Source organism: Protobothrops mucrosquamatus, unplaced genomic scaffold (genome assembly GCF_001527695.2).
Source record: "Protobothrops mucrosquamatus isolate PMUCROS unplaced genomic scaffold, P.Mucros_1.0 scaffold_58, whole genome shotgun sequence".
NCBI lineage: Eukaryota > Metazoa > Chordata > Lepidosauria > Squamata > Viperidae > Protobothrops > Protobothrops mucrosquamatus.
In genome coordinates, this window is record NW_015386134.1 from 382,244 (window position 1) to 403,677 (window position 21,434).

Here is a 21,434-nt window from a genome sequence, read left to right on the forward strand (position 1 = left end):
AGTACCTGCATGTCATAAGCATTTGAATTAAAATTACCATATTGAAATCAAATCTGATGTTTTTTAATTTTTATTTGGTGTGCGTTGGAACAGGGGTAGTCTTATACGGTGAGTATAGCCCAAACTCTATATTTTAACTGGAAAAGTTGGGGGTCGTCTTATACGCCCAGTCGTCTTATACGCCGGAATATACGGTAGTTCTTTTGGACATTGTTACAGAAAACAAAAAGATCCCCTCCAATCAATAATGTTACATGATGGAGGCCACAAAATGCAGAATTTTTTAAAAGGGCCTATGACATTTTAGGAGAATCTAAGGCTATACTTAAGGAAAGTAGCTTTTGTTAATTATTCCCTCACATAAATTTTTAACCATGAGGGCAAACAGCAGTGTAACAGAATAAACAAGAAGGAATGAGCAACGAAAAAGGGGGACTGTGAATTATAAAAACAAGAACAATAACCATACCAGGTATTCTAAGACGGGAGCCATGTTAGTTTATGGTAGCTCAGGAGCTAACCTCAGGAGGAGGCTAGTAACACCTTTTCCAACAACTGCATAGAGTGTCTAGGCCTAGTCTAAGGTAGGATTTAAACTGGGAGGGAAAGACAGATTAGTTGTGTGATTTTTATGACTATGAAGATTTCTATGAATGTGAGGAAACAATTTGCAATTAACAAAAGCTTAGCGTCTCAATAAAATTGTTAATCAGAAAAGGTGCTACCAGCTTCTTTCTGATTTTTAACCTTATTGTAGGAGAATCCATTCTTATTGAGGATGTGTTCCTCATTATTGGACCATACAATGCAGATCACAACTTCAAGTTCATCCTTTGTTCTTTGTTCGAGAGCCAGTCTAGTCTAATGGTTAAGGCACCAAGCTAGAAGGCAGGAAACTATGAGTTTAAGTCCCACCTTAGCCACGAAAGCCAGCTGAGTGATTCTCTGTCAGCTGAGTCCATCACACAAGATATAGGAGGAGGACGATGTGTTTGATATGTTCATTGTCTTGAGTTATTTGTAAAGCTGATATAGGCAGGAAATAAAGAGAGAGAGAGAGAGAAAAAAAAAAAAAGAGAGAGAGAGAGAGCACTTCATTTCTGGGCTTCGGGCTATTCCGAAGGAACACAGTTATCTTGATCTGTTCCCAGATCTGTTTCTGGATCCATTATAAACGATTGGGTTGAGACGCTCTTGGTTAGCTTAATGGATTTTTTTGTATGGGAATTAATAGAAAGAGTATGAGGTGATTAATTTTTCTTGGTCTCTCAGCAGTTTTAATACCATTGAGAAAAGAAAAGAGTAGGAGTTACTTTATATTTACTTAGTATTACTTTATATTTACTTAGTATTGCTTAATAGCTTTTGGAATTTGTAACTCAAACAATGAGATTCTGGTTTTGTTTTTACTTCTGGTGACTACTACTAGTCCCTGCAGTTTTTCTTGGCTGATAGAATGGGACTTGCCCATGGTCACCCAGCTGGCATTGTGTAGTAGTTTCCACAGAACCTCAGTCATTTCCCTGGAAAATTATTATTGCTATCTTGTGATAAAAAGATCAGAATCACGGAAGCCACTGACACTATGGAAGAAAAAGTTGAACTTTAAAGAAGCAGGATTGGAAGAACATTGATGCTTTCGATCTTTGGTGTTGGAGAAAACTGCTGAGAATATTGTAGACAGCCAAGAAAACAAACCATTGGATCACTGAACCAATCAACCTAAAGTTCTCATTCAAGGCAGAAATGAACAGGCTCAAATGAACATGCTTTGGACACATTATGCAACGACCCAGTTCTCTGGAAGAGACTAATGCTGGAAAAAGGAGAGGGAAAGAAAAGAAGAGGATGACCAGAAATAAGGTAAATAAACTCAGTTACAGAGGTGATGAGTGCATCATTGAAAGAAATGGAAAACAGGCACAGAGAATATCTGTGCCATTGCTAGGAGTCGAAAATGACTTGATGGCACATAATCAAGCAATCAATGAAATCAATAATCCTCCCTTTCCATCAAGAAAACCAGACTGTAAAAAGAAGGATCTTTCAGGTAAAACCCTTCATAAATATAACTCAGTTTTAAAAAAATGCAGGAATAGAAGCATAAACCTTAATTCTCTAACATAAAACATTCTGTAATAACGTCTTCAGGTGCTAAAATGAAACAGTGCAACACTTAGCTGCAGAGAAGGAGGAAAATTCTATATTAAAAATATTGCCTCCCCACCATATTCAGTTTTTTTGCCGTCCCTTTCTGTCATTTATGCAGACAAGAAGGAAGGTAGAACGGAAAACTATCAGCAAGAAACAAATGTATTGTCCAACTGCTACACAAAAACAGGCAGGCATGTAATTTTCATGCTGTGAGGTTCATCATAACTCCTTCAACATAATAATTAATTTGCAAATTATAGTAAACTCACTAATCCTGCTGTAGATGTAGTTATTGGTAACTACTGGGCTTTGAAAGCCACGACATAGTTTTGGTAATGAAAAAAAAACCCCTATGTTATAAAAGCTAGATCCATAAAGTCATATCTTTCTGCTTATTATGTAGCTAGGAATATGGTAATGGCTAGCCTATGCAAATTTATATACTTGCTCCTCATGTAGAAGACAGTGGGAAAAATACTAATTCACTTATTTCTACAGCATGTTTTGTATAGCAGATCAGGGGAAGTGCTTCTCCATGATATGCTACTTATATATAGGCAGAAAGATTTACTTGTTAATTCTTTCAAAACAATGTAACGTTGCAAAATATGAAAACACTAATCACATTAGTTTATAGGTGTGCTAATACTTTCTATTTTATATTACTTTATATTCATACCTGTGCAAAGAAAACATGCAATATGCAAAAGAAGCCACACATACCTGGTGATAAGAAGGAAGTAAACTGATAAAATATTTCACTATCCTTCTTTTGTCCACTATATCCAACAATGCTGCCAACATCTAATGGAAGTGTCTTGATATGGGCACCAGTTGCCAGGTCATGAAGTTGCAGGACATTCTTCACATCATGCAGGTAACACAAGACTAGGAAGTTGGATCTAACACATGCCACCCATTCTATAAATACAAAGGAAAAACAGCTACAGTATTTTCAGGATGTGATTGCAAGAAAATATATTATTTTTATAGAAAAACCTATGCTTTAGAAAGAACTTAACTTTCCTGTGAGTGTCATTAGGGTCCTGAAAGATGATCAGATTCTGAAATATATTTCAGCTTTATGCCAGCAAGCACATTTAAGAATTTGCTTAGTGTTTGCTTTCAAGCCAAAATATGAAAAATTGGCCCTTTATGTTGTTCTTAACAAAACTGTCCAATCAAGGCCTTCAGGCCCCAAAGCATCCTGGGCCTCCAACCTGCTTCCCGATGCTAACCACAGATGAATTCTTCCTAGCTGTTTCAATGGACAGAATTAAACAAAATAGCTGGGAAGAGAAATCAGAGAAGGAAATGCTGCTCTTCCTGCATTCTTATACTTCTTGCAACAAGTGAGCAGGTTAGTAGATACACCCTTCTTTCCCTCTGTATCAAAATCATCTCAAAATGAAAGCTGTCAGGAGGGAAGCCCCAACCCTTGATTAAATCAGAGAAGGCATGGGAGGGATGATGTTCTGGTGACAACTGGAATTGGTAGTTGGGAATTCAAGTGAGAGAAGGAAAGTCTTATGTCAATTTTTCATATATATATATAGAATGGAATGGAATAAGAAATAACATAGGGAAGCAATAAAATTGTAAAGAACAGTTCCATCATATATACCTTGACTTTAAAAAAAAAGTAAAAATCAACAACTTACAAGCAATCTTTAAAAGAAATGACATTCGGCCCTTGCTAACTGTTATTATCTTGGAATTTTTGCCCTTCAGATCTTTGGTTTACTGTTACTGAAACTCACAGAACTGAGTCACAAACATATCTCAGCACTAAGTCTTTCTTTATAACTCAACTTAAGGATTGCTCTTGATTCCTGATATGATACCTGTTGAGCAGCCAAGTAATAGTATACAAAGAAGGGAGGTGGACTTAACAGCAAATTAACTTTTATACAGGACTGATTCACAGAAGACATTTGGAAGGCACTTCCAAAACATCCCTACGTACCCAAGGATAGAGAATGAGATAGAGACTGTATCTCATAAAATCCAGGAAATCGCAGATGTCAATAATAGAGGATGTATGTAACTCAGGGTTGAATTATTGTCTATGTTTCTGTTTTCTAGGCTTGGTTGTCTTCCTGCAGACATTTTGTTGCCAGGCTAGGCAGCACCATTATTGGGTATATTTTGTTATCTAGCCTGGCAACAACAATTTTGCAGGAATAGGAAAAAAAAAACAAGTCCAGAAAACACCAAGAACACAATCACAGATATACCAATACCTGCAATGGAAAAGTGGCCACATGACCGCAGCAAAATACAACATCTATCAATCTCAGAGACCCCTTTTTTCAGGAAGAAAGTCCCATATTTAATACCTGTGACTTTGGACTCACGGTTAAAACCTCTTACCTATCCTGGTTTGGAATATTTTGGAGCAACTTAGGATGTAATGTAGGGGGTTTAGTACAATCCTTTATGGGCAAACCACTTCTAGAGTTTATGCTGGATTAAGAACAGTAATTGTGAATTTTAATATTATCAGGAATTTGAGCGTAAACCCATTTTTGTTACCAGAGCAATGAGTCACTTATGCTAAGTGATCATTTAACCTTTCTGTCATATATCTTGATTTTGTATAAAGCATTTCATTACTATGTCATTGTTATATCAGGCAGAATCAAAAATTCACTTGACTGCAATACATTATTAACTGCTTTCAGCTATAATTATATCTCCTCAAATCAAATTTTGGAAATGACTAAATGGATTAAAGTATCGTGACACAATGGCAGGTTGGCCTTTTAGTATCAAGATAATTTCTCAAACACGATCAAATGTTTATTATTATAATGATTAATTTTGAAGTTATATCATATTGTTAATGATGCTAGTACATGGTGACAGTATATGTTTAACATATAATGTTTAAAAATCTCTGAATGGACAATGTCCCATTGTATTTAGAAGAATTAACTTTTAAGTTAAAAAAGATCAATATGTATCATGATAAACACCTATCACCATGTTTAGAATATACTACTTCAGATAGATCTTCCTGAACTATTACATTGCAAGGATAAATTTTAAAACCATTACATCCTTCAAACAGCCTCAGATATTCTTTATAAAAAAATCGGGGGGAGAATACTATCATTGTGTATTACTCATTTGTGAGTCATACAGCAATCACAGCTTCATAAAAATGTAAATGCACAATTATGATATTTGCCTCTCAAAAATTTCTTAAGTTCAGAGGCTTTGCTTTAATTAATATGAATAATGTATAGCTCTCCACGGTTATCATAATAGTGCTATCTTCTTTTATCACAGATTATATTTTATTGTTGTTGCTGAAATATATAATTTAAATAATCTTACCTAGAACATCTTTTCCATGCTCAGGAATCAGCACTTTCCATTTGGATTCCTCAGGTTCAGTAAAATCAATGTTAATTAATCGATAGTTTGGAGCATGTCGGTTTGTCTTGAAGGTGAATATTGTTCCCTCATTAGTGACATACTCATATTCTGCATCAAAGTTGTCTATTAGTTTCACCCATTGCAAAAGACCTAGATTAAGATAATAAAGAAATTCACTCTAAGAGAAATATGCAAAGTTGGTAAATTATAAAATGTCTTTTACACTCCATATGAAGTTATTTACAAGTGCCAAAACTACAAGTTACTCCTGAGAAAAGATACAATTGAATTATGAAAATTTTACTGATTACAAAATCAGGATTCCATATGGCCATACTTTTTATCAGAGTAGTTTAATATATTAATATCAGAGCATTTCAGAAGTTTTATTTCCATTATGGCCAAGAGAAGAACTTCTCATTGTTTCAAATGACATGCCACTTTGGATAGGCAGGTTTTCTTTCAATTCAATTTTTTAAGAAGATTACAGCAAATCTTAAGTCTTACACCTATATACAGATTTATATAGGGTAAGCCACATTATGATCAATATTTCTTACTCCCAAATGAATATCAAATCACAGTTTGAAGAACTGTTTTGGGGTCTATTGGAGGCTTTAAAAATTATTGACAAATTGTATTTCTTCAATCCCACTTAAAACTTCTCTGATTCCTTGAACTGTAAAGTTGGGCAGTTAATTAGCAGTTTAGCTAATATTTCGATATCTGTTGATATCCTGGACATCCTTCCTATGCTATCCTTAATTGCTGGTAAGATGAATAACTACAATTCTATTCAGTTAATTATTTGAGCAGGACTTCCACGAGTACAAGTTAACTTGCATTTCTGGAAGATAATTTTATTGTGCCAGAAAACCTTCTGATCTTCTAACTTAAGTTGTTTAGGAAATCCCAATTCATAATGGATATGCCTATTTCATTGTTGTTGAAGTACAACTATGTTTCGTTTTTCTCTACCAGCTAAAAATCAATGATATACAATTCAATTATATCTCAAAATCTGCAGCAAAATATAATATAATAAAATTTAATGTGGTGCACCATAGTATTATCGAACAGAATTTAATAGAATAACAGACAGAGGTCTTTTAGTCTAACTCCCTGCTCAAGCTGGAGACCCTAAACCATTCCAGATAAGCGCTTTAAAAGTCTCCAATGATAGAGCACACACAACTTTTGAAGGCAAGCCGTTCCACTAATTGTTCTCACTGTTAGGAAATTTCTCTTTAGTTCTAGGTTGCTTCTCTCCTTGATTAGTTTCCATCCATTGTTTTTTGTCTTGCCTTCTGTTGCTTTGGAAAAGAGGTTGACCCCCTCGTCTTGTGGCAGCCCCTCAAATATTGGAACACTGCTGTCGTGTCACTCCTAGTCCTTCTTTTCCCTAGACTAGACATTATCTTTGTTTACCAAGTGTAGTATTATCTGTTTCTTATAAATGGGTTTAGGATCTCAACCTAAACCACAACTTAACATTTAATGATCAAAATTATACCAGCCGGAACCAGTATTTGTTATGAATTTTAAAATGTTTTATCACTACAATGCAGAGTTTGTTCATTTGGACAGTGAATATAAAAAGAGATATAGTTTGCATTAAGATAAAATATACATTTGTTTCTGAATTAAAAACTGGTTTTGTAAGAGATATGTATGTTTCTAAGAAAGGGTTTTCTTTCAGACTCACATTTTTTTTATAATTAACTATAAATGTTACTGTAATGCTAACAAAAATATTACCTATCAGCATTTTAATCCTAAGAAACTACTATCAAGATATATACATGTTTTCCTATACAAGAGATAAAAATATACTGTATCTCTATCTATCTATCTATCTATCTATCTATCTATCTATCTATCTATCTATCTATCTATCTATCTATCTATCTATCATATGCAAGATTCAACATATATAATTTTATGACTGACATTAAGAGATTTCCTAATAAAATAGAAATTAAACAGCTCTTAAGCTAATTGTTTTTTAAAGGACTAAGGTTTTGCATTTCAATTTAAAATTCCTCATATTTGCCTAAAAAACTAGCTTCATATAACACAGAATAAAATAGCATGTCAAAATATAATCATCAGTTAAAATATAAAGAAGCTAAATCAAGTAGCTAAAATAAAGCTAAAGTTAATCTTGGAAATCACAAGAGAACAATTGACTTGGGTTGTTTGTTTTTTTTTGAGAAAGAGAGAGATCAGAGGATTGATTTTTAAAAATTCTAAAATATGCCCAGCTGGCTCCAGTACTACTAATAAAAAACACTAAGTTGATGGAGAAACATAATAAATCAATTAAAATATCTGTTAAATGACTCAGTAAATGTAACAAGGAAGTAATAAAAAAATCAGAACTCATGAGAAAAATATAAAGAACTTTTCTTGGCATTAACATGATAGAGATGTCGAGATATCCATGCAAATTTCTTCAAGGAAAGACTGCCCTCAGCTGCCTTGTATTTACAGTAGTCTGAAAAGGTATACATTTCAACCTCAAATTCTATTTTGCCCATTCCTTGCAATTCACAAAATGTATTTTTAATTCTCAAAGTCCTAGAAGCACAACTGTAAAATATTCAGGGAATAAGACTGAGAGCATATAATACAGGTAATCTTCGAGTTATAACTATTTGTTTAGTGATTGTTTGAAGTTACAATGGCATTGAAAAAAGTTACACTTATGACTGTTGCAGCATTAAAAATGGAAAGAGGTCGTGGGAACACAAAGTTTAAAAAACACTGATGTAGACATTTTTTTTCTTCTGTACCCAGAACTATCGAAATCTCTGAACATTCTAGTTAACACAAATGCTCATACTGTAAAATACATTTACATTTGCTCAAATATCTATAAAATTACACCACATCATTCACTTGTGTGGCAAATATTACAATCAGCCAGATATACACAAGCCTAAACAAGTATGAAAGATAGAATGAGCCCAGCAAAACTCAACCATCCATCACTTTCTAATACTCCACTGCAAATTAATAAATATGGAACATGTAAATCAGTACAAATACATGCAAATATGTCAAAATAATAATCCATTTAAAACTGTCAATCAGCCTTTTACAAAACTCATCAAGACATGCATGACAGCAAATTTCTTAATTGTTTCAAACTGCTTGGACAAGAAAGCCAATGTTTAAACTGGAGAATTATGATTGCACTCAGATAATCATCCAAATAATGATGTCGTGAAGCAGAAATGACTATATGCTTGTTTATTATTTCCTTCATTTTTCTACACTCAAGAATCATTATTTATGTACATTAGCAAACTCTTCCAGTGCAGCCCATAATACAATTCCAATTTACACCAAGAGAATATGCAGTTATTTGGCTGCAGATAGATCTTCAACATGTCTAATATCAGTACGTTTTATTTGCTTCTTTAGAATCTTACTAAAGTTTGCTAATTGAAATCATTGTCTCAAGCAATGGCTTCATATGTCACCATTTCTGTTGTCTTGTCCAGTGTTAACTCCAACATAAATTAAAGTAGCTGAACATGTAAGATTCAGAACATTTAAAAGTATTCCCTCACATAGCATACTGCTAAACTAGGGAAGTCACTCGCACTAGATGCCATGACTATGACAATCTTGGACAGCCTTTACAGAGGACAAGTTCATGAAGAATACAGCAATATCACAGCATGCCAATTGTTAAGGAACATATTTTTTAGGATATCATCACTCTCTTGTCCATATTTTCTACATCCTTTCTTTCTTGAAAAGATTAACCTCTGTGTAAGTAAAATACTGGATACTAGATGGGACAATCATCTGATCTAGTGATCTTCTTTTTATATTGGCTTTTGACTATCCGGCCTCTTTAGAAACAAAATTCTAACCTAGATAAATTACTAGAACTGATGAAGTAGAATGTCCTTATGTCGATAACCTGTAAAAATATTTGAAGTGAAATACAGTTTGTACTTGTGAAGATTAAAGCAATGTGAAAATAATGGATTGCACTATAATGGTAGAGCTATTTCAAAAGCATTCATACAGTGAAAATTGTTCAAAAAACTCCTAGTCCAATTCCAGTTTTGTTAAAATCTTGTGTTTCAATTTCAAAGTTATCATAATATGTCCTACAGAGATAAATATCTTTAAAAACTGTTTGTACTTGGGAAGATTAAGAAATCTTCATAGTCTTCTCCCTGTTTATCATAATGAACTCAGAAAGTAGTTCTAACTTTGAACTGGCATGCTAAAAGATGCCAAAGAGGGTTAGTGACCGATCAAGGAAGGAAGGAATATACTGAAACACTATATAGTAGAGATGTCAACATCTAACATCTTAGATCCTTACTTAGAAGAAATTTGTACTTAGTTCTAGAACAGACATGTCAAACACAAGGCCCGCGGGCCGGATGCGGCCCACAAAGTGGTTTCATGTGGCCTGCGAAGCCATCCTGGAAACAGTGAGGGAACGGCCCCCTCTGCCTTGGCCCTGGCCCAGGCCAGCCGGGAGCCAATGTACAATTTTGTGGTGGCCATCTATGCTGAAACGCATTCAGTCTTAGCTCCATAAGCCTCCCCCCCCCCGCATGGCCTGAGAGGAACAGTGAGGCTCCTCCAGTGGACCATGCCTTGGCACTTGCCCTGGTCCCACCCCCTTCTGCCTGAGACCCTCAGATCTGTCTCACTCCTGCCCAGGCCCCCACAGGCACCCTTGACGCAAATGATGTAGAGCTGGCCACACCCATCCAGTAGGCCATACCCACTCCATCCACGCCCACCCAGTAGGCCGCACCTACCCTTGGCCACAACCACCCAGCCCCCTGAGAGCCCCCTGCGGCCCTCAATGAAATTAAGTTTGACACCCCTGTTCTAGAAGATGAATTTAGATGGAAAACCTACAGAAGTATCGGAAGCTACAGAAAAAAATATTTAATAAAAAATCTAACTAAGCTATGCCAGCAAATCTGGAAAATAACACAGTAGCAAACAGATTGGAAGAGGTCAATTTACATTCCAATACAAAAAAAGGAGATTTAAGAGAGAGTGCAAGTTATTGTACAATAACCTTAATTTCACATGCCAGCAAAATAATGCTTAAGATCATCCAACACAGATGGGAGTCCTACATGGAAAAAAAGATGCAAGATGTTCAAGTTGGCTTTAGAAAAACTGAGGAACAGGAGACATTATTTCTGATACACACTGCTAATTCAGAAAAATCACAGAATATGAAAAAAAAGCTTCCCTGATTATGGAAAGGCTTGTGATTGTCATCACAATAAATTGTGGCATGTGCTTAAAAAAATGAGAAACCCAGAACATCTAACTGTGCTCATGAGAAGCCTATATGCAAGCTAGGAAGCCATAGTATGGGCAGAAAATGGAGAAACAGCCTGGCTTCAGGCTGGCAAAGCAGTAAGATAAAGCTGTAAAGGCTTCCCTTATTTATTCAACCTATATATTGAATATATATATTGAGCAACATGATGGCCTAGTGGTGAAACTTCCCCAAACTGGCCAGCAAATGAGATCCACAGGATTCCCATCTTTTCAATGTTGCTTAATGAAATTGTACCTTTTCCATTGCTATTCCTGCTAGCCATAGAATATAGAACATAGAATAATAAATTAGAAGGGACCTTGGAAGTCTTCTAGTTCAACCCTCTAGCCATGGCAGGAGATCCTATAAATTTTGGACTTTCATTAGGTTTGATGGGATGGATACAGGGGATCACAGAAAGAATAAAACAATAACAGAACAGAACACTAGAGTCAGAAGGAATCCGGAGGTTCTCCAATCCAACCTGCCACCCAGGCCAGGAGACCTTATACCATTTCAGACAATTGGCTGACCAGTCTCTTCTTAAAAACTCCCAGTGATGGAGCACCCACAACTTCTGGAGGCAAGCCATTCTTCTGGTTAATTCTCACTGTTAAGAAATTTCTCCTTAGTTCTAGTTGTTTCTTTATTTGAGTTAAGTAGGTAACTTGGATTGTGTACTAGAATATATAGGCATTACATATATTTTTGCTTCTGCTAAGCAAAAAGGAACACAATAGGGAATCTTGGAGAAAGAGAAGGACAATCTTTCACAGAATTAAGCAGAGTGGGTGCATTATTAGACAGCAGAAATTGTTTCCCAGATAACATTGAAATTTGCCAAAATATTTCTGTTTCAATGTAGTGATAAAGAAACCCAAGACACTGTCAGTGTGTCAATAGAGACTGAACAGAAATCCAAGACACTGTCTCAACAATCAAATGAAATGAGCATTCACTAGAAGGATAACAAGAGGGAAAACAGCTTGTATTGTATTGCCCAACATACAACATGAACACAAAGGTGTAGAAATTGCCCATCTAGGAAGGCAAGTATTATTAAAAATATATCATAAAAAACAGTAATGATACAGCAATCAGATTTGTTCAGAGGAAGTAGAAAAAGGGCATTTATAGAATGCCTAAAACAGTAACTGTGAGAGGACCCTGGAGTCCTAGTGGACGATCACTTGACTATGAGCCAGCAGTGTGCAGTAGCAACCAAAAAAGCTAATACAATACTGGGTTGTATAAACAGGCATAGAATCAACATCACACAAAGTACTAGTACCACTTTACAAAGCCCTAGTAAGACCACACCTGCAATACTGCAGCCAATTTTGGTCACCATATCACAAAAAAGATGTTGAGAGTTTGGAAAAAATTCAGAGAAAAGCAACTAAGATGATCAAAGGCCTGGAGGCTAAAACATACGAAGAAGAGCTGCGGGACTTGGGTTTGGCTAGTCTAAAGAAAAGAAGAAATAAGGGAGACATGATAGCAGTTCACCAGAGCACAGAGGGAAGGATGAGAAACAATTGTTGGAAACTGATCAAGGAGAGAAACAACCTGGAATTAAGGAGAAACTTCCTGACAGTGAGGACAATCAACCAGTGGAACAGCTTACCCCCAGAAATCGTGGGCGCTCCATCACTGGAAATTTTTAGAAGAGACTAGACAATCACTTGTCTCAGATGGTATAGGTTCTCCTGCTTGAGCAGGGGGCTGGACTAGAAGACTTCCAAGGTCCCTTCCAGCTTCTATTCTATTCTATTCTATTCTATTCTATTCTATTCTATTCTATTCTATTCTATTCTATTCTATCCTATCCTATCCTATCCTATCCTATCCTATCTGTTTGTGCAGCTATATTATTCCAATCTCCCGCTGATACAGCCAACTCCTTCTCCTTGATATCTACTTTTTAAAAACTTGAGCAGATGCTGTTTGATATACTTTACAGAGAGGAATATGGGCACCAATATGCCCCCCAACACTCCCTGTATCACCTGTCAGGCTTTTTTACTTCAACTGATATAATTTTTTTGAAAGAGTGTCCTAAGAAAATCTTTTTTTGTCCAAATGATAGGTTTTGAAAGATATTTATAGCCATGGAAGACAAAGATTAGTAACATGCAATTACTTTGTAAAATGTAAGTTATTAAGTTATATAAATATAAATCATAAGTTATATACTGTAAGTTATTAATTTTGCTTTAAGAGCTTTTCTGACAATTAATAGCTATCCTGGCCATTCTGACAGCATTTGTCTTCAGTGGCTGCTTAGAGACGAACAGATCGTTGTCATAGTGCACGTAACTAGATTTTGCACAGCAGCACTAAAGGTTCGTTGGAACCTGATGAATAAACCATTATAGCTATTTTACATAATTAATGCACCAAATATTTTGATATTATCCTTTGTTGCATTTTAGTATCTAATAATACTATAAACCTTCACAATTTAAGGACTAATAATATAGCTTATTCTTTGATTTTTTATTCAAATATTACAAAAAGATGACTATGCTATTCTACTCCTTTGCCACAGTCCACCAAGCCACCTGACTTCCTATTAAGATTATACTTTTAATTTGAAAAAAACAGAAGAAGAAAAGAGATACTCCACAACGTTTGCATGCACAACAGGCAAGACTAAGATTTTCAGAATCTTGAGAATACAGCTTATCATACCAGACAGAAAAACTGTAGAGGACAAATCAATTAACACTTGAGAGCCAGTTTTCCTAGCAAGCAATCAAATGCATGGCATATAGAAATGAATCTTATTTTAGTCTGAGTTTTAAAGCCCTATTTCAAAAACAGACAGCTTGAGAAATGACGAGAATATTATGCTACATCCTCTTCCCACATGTTTCCCTTATGAAGTTTATTTGTTAAGGTTGGTACTATACTCGGAATGAAAGCAAATTAATCTTCCAAAACCGCTAGTATGTAATTAAGGCTCGGTGGTTATATATCATACATTATACACCAACATCATACACCAACAGACTGTGTCTATCTTTTCAATATTAGTCTGCAAAGGCACTTTTCGCCATGTGGTTTTATCAGTTTGATAAAGAATGTAACTAAGTTCACAAGATGAAATGGCAGAGTACAATGCAATAATAATTATGAAGCAATTCTTCCATTATCTGCAGCCAACATGCTGCCTGAAAAAGGAAGCTGTATTTCCAACAGATATTTGAAGATCATCAGGGGAAAGGCTTTTCTATAGGTTACCACCATGAATAGATAACAGGTAATTTCTATGAAGAGAAAGTAAATATATGTATCTTTTAAATCCAGATTAAAATTCAATTTTGGAATCATAACTCATTTGAAAGCATTATCCAATAATAATAATAAAGTTGGAAGGGACTTTGGAGGTCACCTAGTCCAACCCCCTGCTCAGGCAGGAAACCCTATACCATTTCAGACAAATGGCTGTCCAGTCTCTTCTTAAAAACTTCTAGTGTTGGAGCATTCACCGCTTCTGGAGGCAGGTTGTTCCACTGGTTAATTGTTCTAACTGTCAGGAAGTTTCTCCTTAGTTCTAGGTTGCTTCTCTCCTTGATTAGTTTCCATCCGTTGCTTCTTGTCCTGTCTTCAGGAGTTTTGGAAAATAGCTTGACTCCCTCTTCTTTGTGGCAGCCCCTGAGATATTGGAACACTGCTATCCTGTCCCCCCTTGTCCTTCTCTTCATTAAACTAGACATACCCAATTCCAGCAACCATTCCTTATATGTTTTAGCCTCCAGTCCCCTAATCATCTTTGTTGCTCTTCTCTGCACTCTTTATAGAGTCTCAACATCTTTTTTACATTGTGGTGACCAAAACTGGATGCAGTATTCCAAGTGTGGCCTTACCAAGGCATTATATGATTGTAGATGTGTGAATTTTCCTACACAGTTTTAGTCAATTAAGAACATTTTTTCTTTCACAATGACAGGTATCACATCAGTCTTGATTTTGCGGGACATGTATAACAAAAGAAATTTTCCACTGCTATCCCATTTTCAAGAACATAGCTTATTACTGATTTAAAAAGAAAAAGAAATGAGAGATAAACTGTTTCTTAAATTTTGACCATAGTCCTCAATTTACAACAATTCATTTAGTGACTGTTCAAAATTACAACGGCAGTGAAAAAAGTGACTTATGACCCATTTTCACACTTATGATCGTTGCAACATCCCCATGGTCACGTGATTTACATTTGGATACATGATAACTGACTCACATTTATGACAGTCACAGTGCTCAGGGGGTCATTTGATCCTCTTTTGCGATTTTCTGACGAGCAAAGACAATGAGGAAGCCAGATTCACTTAACAACCATGTTACTAATTTAAGAACTGCAGCGTGTCAATGCTGCTAACATCGGACGTTTTTGCTTTGACAACATATGGAGATGTAACCATTTTCCTTCTTATGTTTTACTCTTAGAACTGGAGTTAGCATTAGAGGATACTGGGGGGGGGAGGAGGAGGAATGTGCATGGGAGTTTAGTTAGACATAACAAGACTGTAACTAGTGTGAGAACCAAGGGTTTTGAAATAAGAGATGATAAGAATTGGCGGGTTGGAGAACTGGAGGGAAAGTCTGCATTTCAAACTAATTGGAGAATGTGATTTATGACTGTAAATTAGAGGAGGGAATTGTGCTTTGATACTATGTACTCAGGGGAGGGGAATTCAGATTTTGGCTTTGACTATGTAAGTGCCTATGCTATGCTTCTCGAATAAAGATTCTTTAAGGTAAATAATGCCTCAAAGTTCTTTGAAGAGTTTCATCTGTCTGAACCATGACGCAGTGATTCACTTAACAAATGTGGCAAGAAAAGTCGTAAAATGGGGTAAAACTCACTTAACAAATTTCTCACTTAGCAACATAAATTTTGGGCTCAGTTGTGGTGCTAAGTTGAGGCCTACCTGTACAGGAAACCTAATTTAATAGACTGACGGGAGGAAGAGGTTAGATCTGATTGTCCATTCAATGCGAATGGGATCTTTTGCATATAGTACATAACATTGGCATTATGAATGAGTAAAACAGCAAATGGACTTTGTCTATTACTTCTAATTTCTACTGCATAAAGGACGAAGATATAATTATATTATTAAGATGTTTTTCTAGTTATTAATATGTCTTGAATGCCGATTTGCAATATAATAAATGGTTGCTATAAGTCAGTTACATTTGTACTGATTCAAGCAATCAAGCAACTAAGCAAAGGTTTGACAAATGTAAAAAGGAGTGATCTTACCTGTTATATTACTTGATTCCTTCAGTAGTTTACAGTACCACAATCTGTTCACTGGATCACATCCCTCCCGTATAGAAAGCAAAGCATATTGCCCGTCATCAGATACCTAAGCATCACCAAAATTAAAGCAATGTCAATAATAGAAAAAAAAATACCAGCAGCAAATAATAATAATAATAAACAAAAAGGTCTTGGAAGCACTAGCTGGTTTCAGACATAATAAAAAGTCAAAACATGATACCTGTCTTCGATAACATTCTGTGTCAGAAGGTTGCAACATTTACTGAAGCCCTGGGACAAATACCTGACAACAAATGTCACTTGCAGTGGGAATGGATATTAAAATTGGCAACATCCAATTTAATTTGCAGAAGTCAATGCCACATAACTCTATCTCTCTGAATAAAATACGACTTGAAGTAGCAAATAGACTCTAGTGAGAGCTAGAAGAAATATACTAAGACCATTATTTCAGCTAATCTAGCAAAGTCAACTGGCTGAGTTCAAATGTGACATTAAGCCAAAATGTGGTTTATCTGAATTTGTGTTGGTGTGCTGTGTGAACTCAGTTGCTATTTCTTCAGCAAATTAATCATGTGTAATATATAGTATGTCATTCCTGTCCCTGTGTGGCCTTGGGCTCTCCAGAATTTCTAATCTGAACTTGGATTCTTCCGCAAGTATTTTTAAAAGCACTGAAAACATCTAATATGCCCATACTGAATATTAATTCTAAGCTCACAATGCCTTCAGTTTATCAAAGCAAAATTGGTCTTTGAAACATTTCACTTTTGTTCAAGGGTCCCTGTAGCATATTCCTCATTGTTCCCTGCTAGACTGGGGAAGAGTTGATAACAGTTTGCTTAATGTGATTCCCAAAACAACCTCTTAATATAATTCTACAATGTATAATATAGGTGGAGTGACAATTAAGTCTCTCTTTATTGCTACGACATCTTTTCATCAATTCATTTGAGAGTACTAAGGAATTTGAGAGCATCAAGAGAAAATGTTATTGATTCTATGTGGAAAAACCCATCTGCAGATATTTTTCATGTGAGATAAACAAAGAATGAACATTATTGGCCCACATGCATACATGCTTTAGCACAGAGGTCCCCAACCTTTTGGGCACCAGGGACCGGTTATGTGGAGAAAGGCTTTTCCGCAGACCAGAGGGGGTGTGGTTTTGTGTATTGCCTGCATCCTGTGGATGGGGCTTTGCTTGTTTGTGCGGCCCGGTTGCTGACATGCTGCGGCCCAGTACTGGTTCATGGATCGGGGGTTGGGGACTCCTGCTTTAGCATATACCCTCCTCCACTTCACTTATTTGAACCTGCGCATGCTCGAAAAGATGGCGGACGCTGGTTTTGTGGCTCCGCCGTAGGGGAGCCGAAATGATGCAGGGGGGGGTCTTGGAGACCCGCGAGGTCTTGGAGACCCGCGAGGAGACCCGCGAGGAGTCGGAGGACCCCCCGAGGACCCCCCGAGGAGTCGGAGACCCCTCGGGGAGCCGGAAGAGTCCAGTCCCCTGGCTGGGGGACGAGAGCGCGGCCGGGCAGTCGTTTTGCCTTTGGGCCTTTGGGCCTTCGGCTGCCTCGGCGGTTTCGGCGATCCCGGCGNAATATAAAACATTTCCCCTATAAAAGCCAATTAAAAACCAAATATTTATAGCTGTGTCTTATTAAAATCATTAAAATTGTCCCTATTTAAAATTCACCCTAGGTCAGTCCCGCTTGCTGAAAAAGCCATGTCTTGAGGGCGCGGCGGAAGGTTAGGAGATCCGGAATCGTCCGGATCTCGGGGGGTAGTTCGTTCCAGATTTACGAGAGTTTCAGTATCCTGCATTCACATGATCGGAATTGGTGACCTTCCGAAATGGCTTCTGACAAGCAAAATCAATGGGGGAAACTGGATTCACTTAATGACTGTGTGACTTGTTTAATGACCTTGGTAAAAATGGTTGTAAAATTGGGTCTGGTCCTGCGGTGACTCACTTAATGACCATGTTGCTTTGCAGTCAAAATTCTGGTTACAATTGGTTGTAAGTCAAGGACAAGAGGTTAATAAGGAGTATTCTGGGTGTGTTTGTGTATTAGAGGTAATGACGGAGAGCAATTCACTATTGAGTATCCTAGTATGATTCATGCTGTTTGCTTATCTATTATCCTATGACTCTATCACTAAGTGTTGCACCTTATAATTTATGATGAATGTATTTTTATGTTGATTATGATCATGATTTTTCACTGTTGCTTGTATGTACACTGAGAGCTTATGCACCGGAGACAAATCCCTTGTGTATCCAGCCACACTTGGCCAATAAAGAATTCTATTCTATTCTATTCTATTCTATTCTATTCTATTCTATTCTATTCTATTCTATTCTATTCTATTCAGTAAATGCTTTGTGAAACACCATTTTATAAGACCACCAAAATCTACCCAACAGCCCTCTGAGTTTGTTCTTCTGAATTCTGCAGACTTTCTACCCAGAGTTCATATCATTCCTACCTGGAAAAGGGGGAGATAGCAGAGCTATTTCCTAGACCAGGGGTAGTCAACCTTGGCTCTTTTATGACTGGTGGACTTCAACTCCCAGAATTCCTGAGCCAGCCATGCTGAGGGGAAAGGGAGAGGTTTCCAAGCTGAGCCATGCATGGCTCAGGAATTCTGGGAGTTGAAGTCCAGAAGTCATAAAAGAGCCAAGGTTGCCTACCCCTGTCCGAGACATTCAGAAAGCCTAACTATTAAACAATCAAAATGTCTATGGAGATTCTCAGTCATCCAGGTCATGGTTGTCTCAAAGGACCTTTTCAAAAGGCAACTGGATATTCTTAGTTTTTTTACTTGAAAACCTTTTGCTTCTCATCCAAGAAGCTTCTTCAATGAGAAACAAATCATTTTCAAGAAAAAAAAACTAAGAAAGTCCAGTTGCCTTTTAAAAAGCACTTTAGGGAGATTAAAACAATCAGTTGATTTTCTTAAAAAACTGAAGTGATCAGGTGAGCTGGTAGCATCTTCAAGCACTCAACAACATGCATTTGATCCTGATCCTCTTCTCTGTGAATTGTAAAATTGTAAATTTTGGGCTCAGCTGTAGTTGTTACTTGAGACCTACCTATAAACTAAAACAGGGGTAGTCAACCTTGGCTCTTTTATGACTCGTGGACTTCAATTCCCAGAATTCCTGAGCCAGCCATGCTGGCTCAGGAATTCTGGGAGTTGAAGTCCACAAGTCATAAAAGAGCCAAGGTTGACTACCCCTGAACTAAAAGATCATGAGAGCCTTGTTCACAAAAGTGTTTTCAGCAAGGAAAAAAAAAAAGATTGGGCTATCTGAGAGACTTGATTTTGGCACGTTGAAAAATGCACTGAGGATAAATAAATGGTACAAGCCAAGGAAATTGAGAGAAATTATGTAAATTGGGTCATTAGATCTATGCGATCAGATTCCAAGTTCATAAACAAAAGTCTCCTCAGATGCTCTATTTTGGACAGATTAAGAAGAGATAGAATAGAGAGAGAGACAGATGGTTCATTTGAGAGATAAACTTATGACAAGCCCTTCTGCCTTCCATAGAATTTTTTCATGAGGGGAAAAAAATCCTCTTCAGGATTTAATTATCTAAATGGCGACAGGATAGCAGGCCAGAGACTCAGAAAATTTGTTCTGATAGTCCTCTATTTGTGGAAAAGGTGGAGGATGAATTATTGAGGGAACTAGGAACTAGTATATCTGGTCTAATGAAGAGAAGGATTAGGAATGATATGACAGCAGTCTTCCTATATTTGAGGAGCTGGCACAAAGAAGAAGAGGTCAACCTATTCTCCAAAGCACCCGAGGGCAGGACCAGAAGCAATGGATGGAAACTAATCAAGGAGAGAAGCAACCTAGAACTAAGGAGAAACTTCCTGACAGTGAGAACAGTTAATCAGTGGAATGGCTTGCCTCCAGAAGTTGTAGGTGCTCCAAGAGGTTTTTAAGAAGAGACTAGACAGTCATTTGTCCAGAATGTCTATAGAGATTCTCAGCCATCCAGATCATGGTTGTCCCACAGGTGCTTTTTCAAGAGGCAACTGGACTTTTTTGTTCTTCTTTGAAGATGTGTTGCTTCTCATCCAAGAAGCTTCTTCAGCTCTGAATGGGGAATGGAAGGATTTATATAACCAGCTGTCTGCAAGGAATATAAATCCTTCCATTCCCCACCATCCAGTCAGAGCTGAAGAAGCTTCTTGGATGAGAAGCAAAACGTCTTCAAAGAAAAACAAGAAAGTCCAGTTGCCTCTTGAAAAAGCATCTTTGGGACATTTGTCCAGAATGATATAGGATCCCCTGCTTGAGGAGGAGGTTGGACTAGAAGACCTCCAAGGTCCATTCCCACTCTGTTTTTCTATGTTCTATTGCAGGGGTCCTCAACCTTGGCAACTTTAAGACTTGTGGACTGGCTGAGGAATTCTGGGAATTGAAGTCCACAAGTCTTAAAGTTGCCAAGGTTGAGGACTCCTGTTCTACTGTATATCTTAAATATTTTTTCTGATCCCCCCCCTAATTCTTGCAGCCAAAGCTTTCCTTAAAGGGAAAAATAAAGTTGCATTTGTCAGAAAACCAGGAGGTGTCTAAAAAAAACAAAATCCGGAACTTGTTGAGGGACAAAAAATAACTTTTTTGTCCCTTTTGTCCCTTAGCCAGCGGACCCCCCGATGGCCCCTTGGCAATCCACTCTGGCCTCGGGGGCCTTCGGGTGGCTCTCTAGCAGTCCCGGTGGCCCCGATGACCCCTCCAGCGGCCTTTGGGTGGTCTGGGGGCCTCGGTGACAGCTTTGGCGGCCGCGATGGCCCTGACGGCCTGTCCAGCGGCCTCCCTGAGGGCCCTTCCGACCGTTTCGGGTCCGGTGGCGTTCATGGCCCCTTGGCGACTTTTTGGCTTTGGGGCTCTCTTGGTGGCCCCGGGACCTTAACGGCCTTTCCATCGGCCTCGGCCAGGTGTGGACTAGGGCCCTGGTTACTGGACCTGGCCCGCCCTGGCCTAGAGGACCGGGCTCTGGAGGACCTAAAGACCATCCCCTGAGGTCAGACACTGTGCTCCCTGGCTACGGTCAAAAAGATCTAAGATCCACCGAACAATTAATCTCCCCTCTGCACCATGGACTCCCCACCTCGGACCTATGCATTCCAGGACGGTCCTGTTGGCTCTGCGCGACTCACCCCTCGCGCAGGCCTGGCCCACCAACATTTCCAGGGCCTACCTCGATGACGGGGTGTGGAACCCCGAGAGGTGGCATGCAGGGATTATCGATA

The 21,434-nt window shown here is 37.7% G+C and overlaps 1 protein-coding gene across 1 annotated transcript in view; it reads right to left on the reverse strand.

Annotated features, from left to right (window-relative positions):
• The window catches only part of PREP (prolyl endopeptidase), a 77,618-nt gene that overhangs the window by 34,826 nt on the left and 21,358 nt on the right, over positions 1-21,434 (reverse strand). Inside the window, exons 7-9 of the mRNA XM_015812210.2 lie at positions 16,134-16,239; positions 5,497-5,688; positions 2,878-3,075 (exon numbers count right to left, since the gene is read on the reverse strand). Of these exons, the coding sequence (XP_015667696.1) occupies positions 2,878-3,075; positions 5,497-5,688; positions 16,134-16,239 (496 nt within the window). The remainder of the gene's footprint in view (positions 1-2,877; positions 3,076-5,496; positions 5,689-16,133; positions 16,240-21,434) is intronic.